Source organism: Lepidochelys kempii, chromosome 11, assembly GCF_965140285.1.
Source record: "Lepidochelys kempii isolate rLepKem1 chromosome 11, rLepKem1.hap1, whole genome shotgun sequence".
NCBI classification, from domain to species: Eukaryota; Metazoa; Chordata; order Testudines; family Cheloniidae; genus Lepidochelys; species Lepidochelys kempii.
Genome location: NC_136390.1, coordinates 25,946,308 through 25,958,644, shown reverse-complemented (window position 1 = coordinate 25,958,644; position 12,337 = coordinate 25,946,308). Strand labels below are relative to the sequence as shown.

The following is a 12,337-nucleotide window of genomic DNA, read 5'->3' as shown; positions in this document are numbered from 1 at the left end:
AGTTGCAATGCTGTTTTACTTATTAATCTGATTTTAAATGTTTATTTTAGCTACTATAAAGTATTTCATAGCCATATTGTTCTTATATCTTTACACAAGATTAAGATAAAGCTTAATACACAAGATAATAGGCAATATCTGAAATATAGTATACCTATGGGATATAGCAGGTTTATGTCCATCTTTCAGACCTGGTATATCCTCATGAAGGTAAGCCAAACCTCTAGCCATAGTTTCAGCAATATGACACAGCTCATTCCAAGAAACCACATTTGCCTTGAGAAAGTCAGATAATGAACCCTGTACAGCGGAGGGAAAAACAATTAAGAAGGTAAATCTCAGTATTATTTCCCCTTAAGGAGAGATTTTCTTAATGATAAAGTGTACCTAGAACACAGATACAAAGAATCATATCCATTTCATAAACCATATAGTAGAACCTCAGACCAGTCAACTACATACCTCATTTGGAACTGAAAGTATGCAATCAGGCAATAGCAGGGACCAAAACAAAAAACAAACAAAACAATCCAAAAAAACCACCCCAACACAAATACATACACTACTGTGTTAAACTACTAAAAATTAAGGGAAAGTTCTAAAAAAAATTTGACAAGGTAAGAAAACTGTTTCTGTGCTTTTTTCTTTTAAATTAAGATAGTTAAAAGCAGTATCAAAGTTGTATTAAGTCAATGTTCAGTTGAAAAAACTTTTGAAATAACCATGTTTTGTTCAGAGTTGTGAACATTTCAGAGTTATGAACAACCTCATTCCCTAGGTGTTTGTAACTCTGAAGTTCTATTGTATAACCTGTTGGTATTTAGAAAAAAAGGTATAATTTCCAATCTAATTGGTCATCTCTTAACACAATAAATACTGACAGGATATATCTATAGTTCACACAATAACCAAACTATTTAATAAAATTAAAGAGATGTGAAAATGTCTGACCCTCATTTATTAGAAGATTAAACATTTGCACATTTGACTCATATTTTTTTAAACTAAAAAAGACTAGAGATGAAGATAGACAATTTATGATAGATATTAAGAAACTACTCTGTAAAAGAACAGTCAAGGAAGAAAATGCTGGAATTTCTTTGCGTTCAAAACAGGGTGATTCGAGTTTCTGGGCACAAAGACAAGAGTTTTGTGGATCCACCCCCAAGCATCATGTTGAATCATGTATGTACTTTCTCACAAGCATTACATTGATATTCAGAGCCTTTTTTAGAGTGAGGGGGATCTAGGCAAGAGATTGTTTCTTTACCTTTTCTCATATTATGGACTACAAATAGAGTCAATTATAAACAATGAGTAAAAAAATATTTTCAGATACTACACTACTACGCTTGAATCCTCTATGCCAACATTTTGGGTTTTAAATATCACTTTTTAAAAACCAGAGAAGTGTCTGTCTCTCACTTATTGCTATGAGTAAAGCCCATACAAAAGGCAAAAATTGGATTGACTGCTCAAGGGAAAAAACGGTTACCTAACTTTCATAACTGTTGTTCTTTGAGATGTGTTACTCATGTCCATTCCATTCTAGGTGTGTGCACACTCATGAGTACGGTCAGAGATTTTTGCCTTAGCAGTATCTGTAGGATTGGCTATGACACTCTCTTGAGTGCTGTGCTTATGCGTCAGTATGTTAGGCGCCGTCAACTCTATGCCCTCTCAGTTCCTTCTTGCCAACAACTCCAATAGAGGGGCAGGAGGGCAGATAATTGAATAGACATGAGCAATACATCTTGAAGAACAACAGTTACAAAAGGTAGGTAATTTTTTTTTTTCTTTGAGTGCTTGCTCATGTCAATTTCATTTTGGTGACTCAAGCAGTATTCAGAGGTGAGCTCGGAGTTCATGGTTGTGTGGCCTGTAGTACTGCTCTGCCAAAGCCAGCGTCATCTCAAGCTTGCCGAGTAAGTGCATAATGAGATGTGAACGTATGGACAGATGACCAGGCAGCTGCTCTTGGATTGTGCCAGGAAGGCCGCTGATCATGCTTGTGTGCTAGTAGAGTGTGCCATCAGGATTGCCGGCGGAAACACTTCTGCAAGCTCATAGCAGTGGTGGATAAACTAAACTGGGAGAAGTGGTAGATACGCTGGAGGGGAGGGATAGGATACAGAAGGACCTAGACCAATTGGAAGATTGGGCCAAAAGGAATCTGATGAGGTTCAATAAGGATAAGTGCAGGGTCCTGCACTTAGGACGGAAGAACCCAATGCACAGCTACAGACTAGGGACCGAATGGCTAGGCAGCAGTTCTGCAGAAAAGGACCTAGGGGTGACAGTGGACGAGAAGCTGGATATGAGTCAACAGTGTGCCCTTGTTGCCAAGAAGGCCAATGGCATTTTGGGATGTATAAGTAGGGGCATAGCGAGCAGATCGAGGGACGTGATCGTTCCCCTCTATTCGACATTGGTGAGGCCTCATCTGGAGTACTGTGTCCAGTTTTGGGCCCCACACTTCAAGAAGGATGTGGATAAATTGGAGAGAGTCCAGCGAAGGGCAACAAAAATGATTAGGGGACTGGAACACATGAGTTATGAGGAGAGGCTGAGGGAGCTGGGATTGTTTAGCCTGCAGAAGAGAAGAATGAGGGGGGATTTGATAGCTGCTTTCAACTACCTGAAAGGGGGTTCCAAAGAGGATGGCTCTAGACTGTTCTCAATGGTAGCAGATGACAGAACGAGGAGTAATGGTCTCAAGTTGCAGTGGGGGAGGTTTAGATTGGATATTAGGAAAAACTTTTTCACTAAGAGGGTGGTGAAACACTGGAATGCGTTACCTAGGGAGGTGGTAGAATCTCCTTCCTTAGAGGTTTTTAAGGTCAGGCTTGACAAAGCCCTGGCTGGGATGATTTAACTGGGAATTGGTCCTGCTTTGAGCAGGGGGTTGGACTAGATGACCTTCTGGGGTCCCTTCCAACCCTGATATTCTATGATTCTATGATACAGGCCGTGCTCCAGGATGAAATTTTCTCATCAGGCACTAGGCAACCTTTCATTCCGTCTGCCACTACAATGAACAGCTACACTGACTTGCGAAATGGCTTTGTCCTATCGATGTAGAAGGCCAAAGCCTTCCTGACGTCCAGGGCATGCAACCTAGGTTCACCGGGGGAAGGAGAGCAAAGCCCTGAGGTAAGTGGGGAAGTGGGATACCGGGAGGACGCACGAGCAGAAGCGCGTGAGAGGGCAGGGCTCCTGCCTCATACTGAGAAAGAGGGACGATCAGCGAGTTATCTCAAGTGCCAATACACAAATGCAAGAAGCCTGGGAAAACAAGCAGGAAGAAATGGAAGTCCTGGCACAGTCAAGGAATTATGATGTGATTGGAATAACAGAGACTTGGTGGGATAACTCACATGATTGGAGTACTGTCATGGATGGATATAAACTGTTCAGGAAGGACAGGCAGGGCAGAAAAGGTGGGGGAGTTGCACTGTATGTAAGGGAGCAGTATGACTGCTCAGAGCTCCGGTATGAAACTGCAGAAAAACCTGAGAGTCTCTGGATTAAGTTTAGAAGCGTGAGCAACAAGGGTGATGTCGTGGTGGGAGTCTGCTATAGACCACCGGACCAGGGGGATGAGGTGGACGAGGCTTTCTTTCCGGCAACTCACGGAAGTTACTAGATCGCAGGCCCTGGTTCTCATGGGAGACTTCAATCACCCCGATATCTGCTGGGAGAGCAATACGGCGGTGCACAGACAATCCAGGAAGTTTTTGGAAAGTGTAGGAGACAATTTCCTGGTGCAAGTGCTGGAGGAACCAACTAGGGGCAGAGCTCTTCTTGACCTGCTGCTCACAAACCGGGAAGAATTTGTAGGGGAAGCTAAAGTGGATGGGAACCTGGGAGGCAGTGACCATGAAATGGTAGAGTTCAGAATCCTGACACAAGGAGGAAACGAAAGCAGCAGAATACGGACCCTGGACTTCAGAAAAGCAGACTGACTCCCTCAGGGAACTGATGGGCAGGATCCCCTGGGAGAATAACATGAGGGGGAAAGGAGTCCAGGACAGCTGGCTGTATTTTAAGGAATCCTTATTGAGGTTACAAGGACAAACCATCCCAATGTGTAGAAAGAATAGTAAATATGGCAGGCGACCAGCTTGGCTTAACAGTGAAATCCTTGCTGATCTTGAACACAAAAAAGAAGCTTACAAGAAGTGGAAGATTGGACAGATGACCAGGGAAGAGTATAAAAATATTGCTTGGGGATGTAGGAGTGAAATCAGGAAGGCCAAAGCGCACCTGTAGTTGCAGCTAGCAAGAGATGTTAAGAGTAACAAGAAGGTTTCTTCAGGTGTGTTAGCATCAAGAAGAAAGTCAAGGAAAGTGTGGGCCCCTTACTGAATGAGGGAGGCAACCTAGTGACGGAGGATGTGGAAAAAGCACTTAGGACGGAAAAATCTCATGCACTACTACAGACTAGGGACCGAATGACTCGGCAGCAGTTCTGCAGAAAAGGACCTAGGGGTTACAGTGGACGAGAAGCTGGATATGAGTCAAGAGTGTGCCCTTGTTGCCAAGAAGGCCAATGGCATTTTGGGATGTATATGTAACGGCAATGCCAGCAGATCGAGCGACGTGATCGTTCCCCTCTATTTGACATTGGTGAGGCCTCATCTGGAGTACTGTGTCCAATTTTGGGCCCCACACTACAAGAAGGATGTGGAAAAATTGGAAAGAGTCCAGCGGAGGGCAACAAAAATGATTAGGGGACTGGAACACAAGACATATGAGGAGAGGCTGAGGGAACTGGGATTGTTTAGTCTGCGGAAGAAAAGAATGAGGGGGGGATTTGATAACTGCTTTCAACTACCCGAAAGGGGGTTCCAAAGAGGATAGATCTAGACTGTTCAGTGGTAGCAGACAACAGAACGAGGAGTAATGGAGGGTGGTGAAACACTGGAATGCATTACCTAGGAAGGAGATTCCACTACCTCCCTTAGATATTTTTAAGGTCAGGCTTGACAAAGCCCTGGCTGGGATGGTTTAGTTGGGGATTGGTCCTGCTTTGAGCAGGGGGTTGGACTAGATGACCTCCTGAGGTCCCTTCCAACCCTGATATTCTATGATTCAACCTGCGTTCCTCTTATGATTTATGAGGCTTCGGGAAGAAGATAGGTAAGTATATGTCATGGTCGGTATGAAACTGGGAAGCTACCGTGGGCGGGAAAGCTGGGTGCAGGCACAGCTGAACCTTAACCTTGTAGAATACTTTATAGGGCAGTTCTGAAGTCAATGACCTGATCTCAGACACCCTGAGGGCAGATGTTTTGGCAACCAGGAATGAAACGTTCCAGGAGAGGAGAGCAGGAAGCCAGAAGCTCGAAGGGAGGCCCCATGAGCTGCAACAGCATGAGATTCAAGTCCCAGGGAGGGACAGAATCCTGGACGTGAGGGTAGAGACGCTCCAGACCTTTCAAAAACAGGGCTGTCATGTCTGAGCGAAGACCGACCTGCCTTGGAACGGAGGGTGGAAGGCCAAAAGAGCAGCCAGGCAGACCCTGATCGAGGGACAATTGATCGAGGGATCAAGCGACAGGGACAATCCTTAGAGTCTGAGGTGCAGAAGATAATCCAGGATCGCCTGCAGCAAGGCCCGCTCAGCCCGGATACATCGTTGTGAGGTCCAGCACCATGAACCTTTTCCACTTGGGCAGGTAAGCTGCTCTGGTAGAGGGTTTTCGGCTATCCAAAAAGACCTGTTGAACCCGGGCCGAGCATTCCAGTTCTTCCACATTCAGCCATACAGTAGCCATGCTGTCAAGTGCAACGCTGCCAGGTTTGGGTGAAGAAGACTGCCGTGGTTCTGGGACAGCAGGTCTGGCCAGAGAGGTAGCTGCAGTGGGGAGGCTGCAAAGAGATCCAGCAGCATGCTGAACCAGTGCTATCGAGGCCATGCAAGAGCCATTACGATAATCTTTGCCCAGTCCTGTTTGATCCACAGAGTCCGCGTGAAGATCAATGGCACTGGTGGGAAGGCATACATCAGACCTGACCATGGGAGCAGAAAGGCGTCTGACAGAGAACCTCTGTCCATCCCCGAGATCAAACAGAACACACTGCATTTCCTGTTCTGATGGGACGCAAACCAGTCCACCGGGGGGAGGGGTCCCCCTCCTTTGGGGGATCATACTGACTGCCTCTGGATGAAGCAACCATCGAGACGAGAAGGTCCTGCTCAGGTGATCTGCTAACACATTCCTGGTCCCAGCCATGTGGCCTAACAATTGCAGGCAGGTGTGAGCAGTGGTGAGTGGATGATTCTTCACATGGGAGATCAGGTCCAACATGGCCTGAAAACGTACCTCCAGAAGGAAGGCTCGAGCTTGTATGGAGTGGAGAACCACCCCAATGAACTACATTAGTTGGACCAGCCTTAAGGTGGATTTTTTTCTCGTTTATCAACAGGCCCAGGACGCAGCAAGTGGAATGCACAGATCAAGGATTCTCTGCACTTGTTCCAGAGACCTGACCTTGCTGAGCCAATCATCAAGATATGGGAAGACCTGCATCTCAGGTAAGGGGCCACTGACACCATACATTTTGTGAATACCATTGGGGCCAACGAGAGGCCAAAGGGCAGCACCGTGAATTGAAAATGGTGTCCACCCACTATGAAACGGAGGAAACGTCTGTGACTGTGGAATATGGAAATAAGTGTCCTTCAAGTCGAGGGGGACGTACCAGTCTCCTGGATCCAGGGAGACCAAGTGAAACATCAAACTTCTTGAGAGACTTGAGATATCGCAGGTCCAGAATGGGTTTGAGGCCCCCTTTTGCTTTTGGTATTAGAAAGTAGTGGGATTAGAACCCTTTTCCTTTCATGTCCCAAGGGACCTCCTCCAATGCCCCCAGGTGCAGGAGGTTCTCTACCTCCTGAACAAGAAATTGCCCATGAGAAGAGACCCCGAAGAGGGATGGGAAAGGGGTGATCGGGGCGGGGGGGGGGGGGCGGGAGGAGAATTGCAGGATGCAGCCCCGAGATACTATCTCTAGCACCCAGTGGTCCAAGGTGACCCGTGACTAGGCAGAACAGTAGGGACGAAGACAGCTGAGGAAACAATGAGGTGGATCCGAAGAGTTGACTGGAGCATCGCTCTTGAGCGCACCTTCAAAATGAGTGCTTATGGCCCCCGGGATGGTTTGCCGGACTGGGTTGCATGGGTGACTGGGAGGAGGAAGGGCAGCGATGACTAAAGCTCATGTCTCTATCCCTTGTCCTTGCAGACCTGTCGAGGCTGCCAAGGCCTTGGCGGTGGCGGCCAGAACCGTTTCCTTGCCAATTGCGGCATACGCAGACCCAGTGAGCAACAGGTGGCCCAAAGTGTCCTTTAGGCTATGCAGCCTTGCATCAGTCTGTCCCACAAAGAGACCATTCCCATCAAACAGGAGATCTTGAATTGAGTCCTGCATTTCCTGAAACAGGCCAGTGGTCTGACGCCAGGAGCTGCGCCTCATGACTACCGCCCATGCAACCACCCTCACCGCCAAGTCGGCCACATCCCATGCCATTTGGAGGGAGCACCTCACTGCTGCAGTGGCCTCCTCCACCAAACTCCTGGACCAAGTCCTGGGCAAGGACTCCTTGAACTTACAGAGGGAGTCCCATAAGTTGAAGCTGTATCTGCCCAACAGAGCCTGGTGGTTTGCCACCCGGAACTGAAGGCTGGCTGCTGAATAAATCTTCCAGCCTCTTTGCCTGTTCATTTTGGGGGGTCTAACTGGTGTGTCCCTGTTTGTCCTTTTCATTGGTCGCAGAGATGACCAGCAAGCATGGAGGCGGGTGGCTATACAAGTACTCAAACCCCTTGGCTGGGATGAAGTATTTTCTCTCAGCCCTCTTGGAGGTGGGAGGGATGGATGATGGGGTTTGCCAAAGAGCTTTGGCTATTTTTAAGACTCCATCATCCACTGGTAGTGTAACATCAGCAGGGGTAGAAGCCCAGAGCACACTGAACACAGGCCATCTCCTTTATCTCCAGGCCCAAGTTCTTGGCCACCCGTCGAAGCAGGAACTGGTGCTCTTTAAAGTCCTCTGGCAGGCTAGCACTCAAGGCCCCTGTCACCGCCTTGTCCAGGGATGATGATGTTGATGACTGAACCACCGGGAGAGTCCCTAGGGCATCATGCTCTGTGGGGAAAAGGGGTTTTGGGGTGGGCACTCACTCCTCTACCCTGACCTTTGAGTGCACTTTGTGCATCGAGCCTGGTACCACCGGTGACGTCAGCTGTTGCACTGAGGCTTTAGAGGGGGCACTGGCATCACAGGCATGCCCCATGTACTCCAGTAGAGCCACTGTGCTGGCCAATGGCCGTGTTGCAAAGCTGACAACACAGAGGTCAGCCTAAGGTGCCTTGGGTGCCTAAGCATGCTGGTGATGCCTCAGCAAGGGACTGAATTCCCTCTCCATGCCGGAGGAATCCTCTTCCTGTGACCACGGTGGGGCTGTCTATGCCTACATCTGTCTACATGCTGTCTATGCCTACAACCATCGCCGCTAGAGACCAGCATTTTGAATAGGAGGACCTGTACCAGGGGTGGTGGGACCAGTACCAGGACTGAGAACATTCCCACGGTGCAGGGAATGGGGATCTGTGCCAAGACGACAACTGGCAGGATGGCAAATGGTGCCAGCGATACAGTGACCAGCACCTCCCTCAAGGCGATCCACTTAAAGAGGGCGGAGACCATGATCACAGTTCCAGTGGTCTAGAGCGACCTGCAGAGGACCTGGGTTGTGAAGCCGGGGAGATCTGCAGCATGGAGACAGAGAGCATTGTCTCAGCTCTGGGGATAGGCAGCGCTCACTTGCCCTCTGGGAGGGTCTAGATGGCTGGCTTACCCTCATAGTGAGCCTTTGCCGCTTCCGGTGACCCACACGGCGCCGGTAGAGGCCTCTGCTCTGGAAGAGCCTGGGAAGGCATCAGCCCCACCACAAGCCTGGGTTCCCTACCGCTCCCAGGAGTGTGGCCCTCAATGGGGTGGCAGGTCCACGTAGCTCCAGTGTGAGCTGGCGGCCTAAACTGGGTCCTTTGCCAGATACCCCATGGCCTTTCTTGGACTTCTTTTTGGGCACCGGCAACAGAGAGTGGTGCCAGGCAGAGCCTGGTGCCAAGGGTGCACTACACACCAAGACCAAAGTACTAAGGGTAGAGTCTAGCCGGGAAAGCTCGGAAGCCGGACAGAGAGCAGATTCCATGAGGAGGGCCCTCAAATGGATGTTGTGCTCTTCCTGGGTCAAAAGTTTTGTCCCTCATATGCAATACCTCCAAGCACTTCAGGCAGCTGCTATGGGGGTCACTAACAGGCATAGGTCTGTTACAGACAGAGCAGGGCTTAAAACTCAGAGGCTGGGGAATGCACACCTCACTGGGACTCTAACTTCTAACTACACTACTTAACAACTACTCAGACGCTAGCTACAGTAACTCCTCACTTAACGTCATCTCAGTTAACGTTGTTTTGTTGCTGATCAACTAGAGAACATGCTTGTTTAAAGTTGGGCAATGCTCCCTTATAACATTGTTTGGCAGTCGCCCACTTTGTCCACTGCTTGCAGAAAGAGCAGCCTGCTGGAGCTAGCAGGTGGGGGCTTGGAACCAGGATGGACTGGCAGCCCGCCTAAGTTCCCTGTGCGGCAGCTGCCCAGCAGACTATCAATTGCTGGGCAGTTCAGCTGTCCCTCCCCCCACTGCCATGTGCTGCTCCTGCCCTCTGCCTTGGAGCTGCTCCCGGGAGCCTCCTGCTTGCTGTGTGGTGGGAGGGGAGGAGGAGAGGTACTAATGTCAGGGTGTTCCCCTCCTCCCACCCCCCGCTCCTTTACCCCATCTTCACAGAGCAGGGGTGGGGGGATGATGACACAACAGAGCTCAGGAAGGAAGGAGCTTGCTGACAGCAGCTGCTGTCTCAATTTGCTGATCTACTTAGAAAGGCAGTGTACTTAAGAGTGGGGTCAGCATACTTAAAGGGGCAATGCGTCCCGTCCCTGTCCCCCCCACATACAGAGCGTGTCGGTCTCTCTGCCATGCTGTCTCCCCTCCCTCCATTTTGTGCTGCCTTGTAGAATGTGAAGCTACATTAACAACAGTGCATTAACCCTTGAGGGCTCAGTTGAGTGCTAGTTCATCATTTAGCAGTAAGGCATTCCCTCGGAAATATCCCACCATCTGACTCCACCAGCAAAAAAAATTTCCCTGGAACCTAACCCTCCCCCCCCATTTACATTAATTCTTATGGGGAAATTGGATTTGCTTAACATTGTTTTGCTTAAAGTAGCATTTTTCAGGAACATAACTACAACGTAAAGCAAGGAGTTACTGTACTATAAACAAACTATTTACAAGACCCTAAGGCTCGAAATAAGTAACGATGAAACCACTAGCCGTTGCGAGGCAAGGAAAAGGCATTCTGACTAACCATCATGGACTGAGAGGGCATAGGGCCAGCGGCGCTTAATATACCGACGCATGAGCATGGCACTCAAGAGGGTGCCACAGCCAACCCTATGGATACCGCTATGGAAAAAATCTGACGTCCATGCATATGGGCGCGTGCACACCTAGAATGGAACAGACATGAGCAATCACTCGAAGAAGAACTTAATTGCTAACAAACCAAATGCTGACAAATGTACAAAAACTGGGGGAAAAAACAGATTTCTTTCTCCTGTTCTTCAATGAGAGTAATTTTGGTTATTAAGAGATAACAATAGTTAAAAAAATTTCAGACAAGCAATTAAATAGATCATATCCTTCTAGAAAGGGAAATGTTTATCTGTTGGTTTAGTTTGATATAACATGCATAAATAAATTTAACAGACAGGTATCAAAAATGTGAGGTAGCTGTCTTGTTTAAAGCTTTACAGTAACCAAAGCAAAAATTAGAATCAAAAGCTACATTTAACCTGATGGATGTATTTATGAGGATTGAGGTGTGATATCTCTCGAACTAGAAATACTGACTATGACAGCATAAATCAATTTTCACATTTACATTATGTAGAATTTTTATATATTGAATAATTATTTTTACAAGACTGATACAGGAAATAACCTTCCTAAATTTACATAATTCATAGCAAAACACTCGATTTTCCCTTAGCTGTTTATGCTATTACACAACTGCTTTAATTTTACAAGTCCCAATGTTAAAAATGTCTGAAAATATTTTTATTCTAGTACAAGAAATTTAAGTTACATCACAAAAGCTAGATGGGGCAGTAGTAATAATAATGCTCTTATTTTGTTATACATACACTTTGATATTTCTTATTGTAGGGAGCTTTCCATACTGAAAACCATTAAAATTTGTGATAAAAATTTCATGTATGACACTCAATTCAATTGATGGACATTAGTTAAAAAAAACTTTTGAAGACCTACTTCATTAGAAAGGCCCACAATCAGAGTGAAACACTGAGAAAATTATATTTTTGTGTTATTTTAGTAAACATCTTCCTCTGGCAAGGATCAATGCCAGTGACTTTTCCAGCTTCTCTACTAGGACAAAACCTGTTTTGGTTTGGTTTTTTGGACGGGGAAGAGGGTGAGAGGAGAATAATTATCTCTGACGTAACAAAAACAGGGGAGGACTTGGTGGGTAAGTGAAACTACTTTCAATTCTTTTTTAAAATTGGCTGGAATTCCAAATTACAATTACACAGCCTTCCTTTCTTTAAGCTTGTTCATAGGCTACAGGATTTTAATAAAATTACAATGAAACTAAATAGATAAAAACAACATTATTCGTTGTCAAAACTGACCATACCTTTTCATGAAATGCTGTAATTAACCATAGATCTACATCAATGCTGGTGCCTCGTTTCTCTGCACCAATGAATTGTAAGATATTTTCATGCTTCATTCCAGGCAAGCTGTAAATTTCATACTCATTTTGCCATGACTGTTTGTCCTTAATCAAGCACAGATATTAAGTTAGTACACTTATTATATTCTGATGGGGAAAAAAAACCCCTCTCTTCTACAAGTCACAAGTTAGCTGCTGTAATTCATTGTGAAAAGTTAACTGACCTTCTATAACAGATTAAAATATGTTCTGACCTGGTATAAATTTGAATCAATGGAAAGAAAGGCACATTCCAAAATATTACTATTGACGGACTGGATTGATTATTTTAAAAATGCATACAAGTACAGGATAAATCTTAATGTACCTATATAAGTTACAAGGAAACTGTATTTGGTAGTTTCCCATGGAAATCTGTTTATTGCAACAGTACTATGCAGGTTGGCACCAACGTGAATCTCCATAGATACCACACATTGGAATAGCAGAGAAGCTAGAGGTCAGGTC

General features: G+C 46.4%; 1 protein-coding gene across 3 annotated transcripts in view; it reads right to left on the bottom strand.

Annotated features, from left to right (window-relative positions):
- The window catches only part of ACVR2A (activin A receptor type 2A), a 116,963-nt gene that overhangs the window by 21,171 nt on the left and 83,455 nt on the right, over window positions 1-12,337 (bottom strand). For all 3 annotated transcript variants that reach the window (XM_073305432.1, XM_073305430.1, XM_073305431.2), the window contains 2 exons: window positions 11,792-11,935; window positions 155-300 (listed from right to left, as the gene is read on the bottom strand). In XM_073305432.1, coding sequence (XP_073161533.1) covers window positions 155-300; window positions 11,792-11,935 — 290 coding nt within the window. The remainder of the gene's footprint in view (window positions 1-154; window positions 301-11,791; window positions 11,936-12,337) is intronic.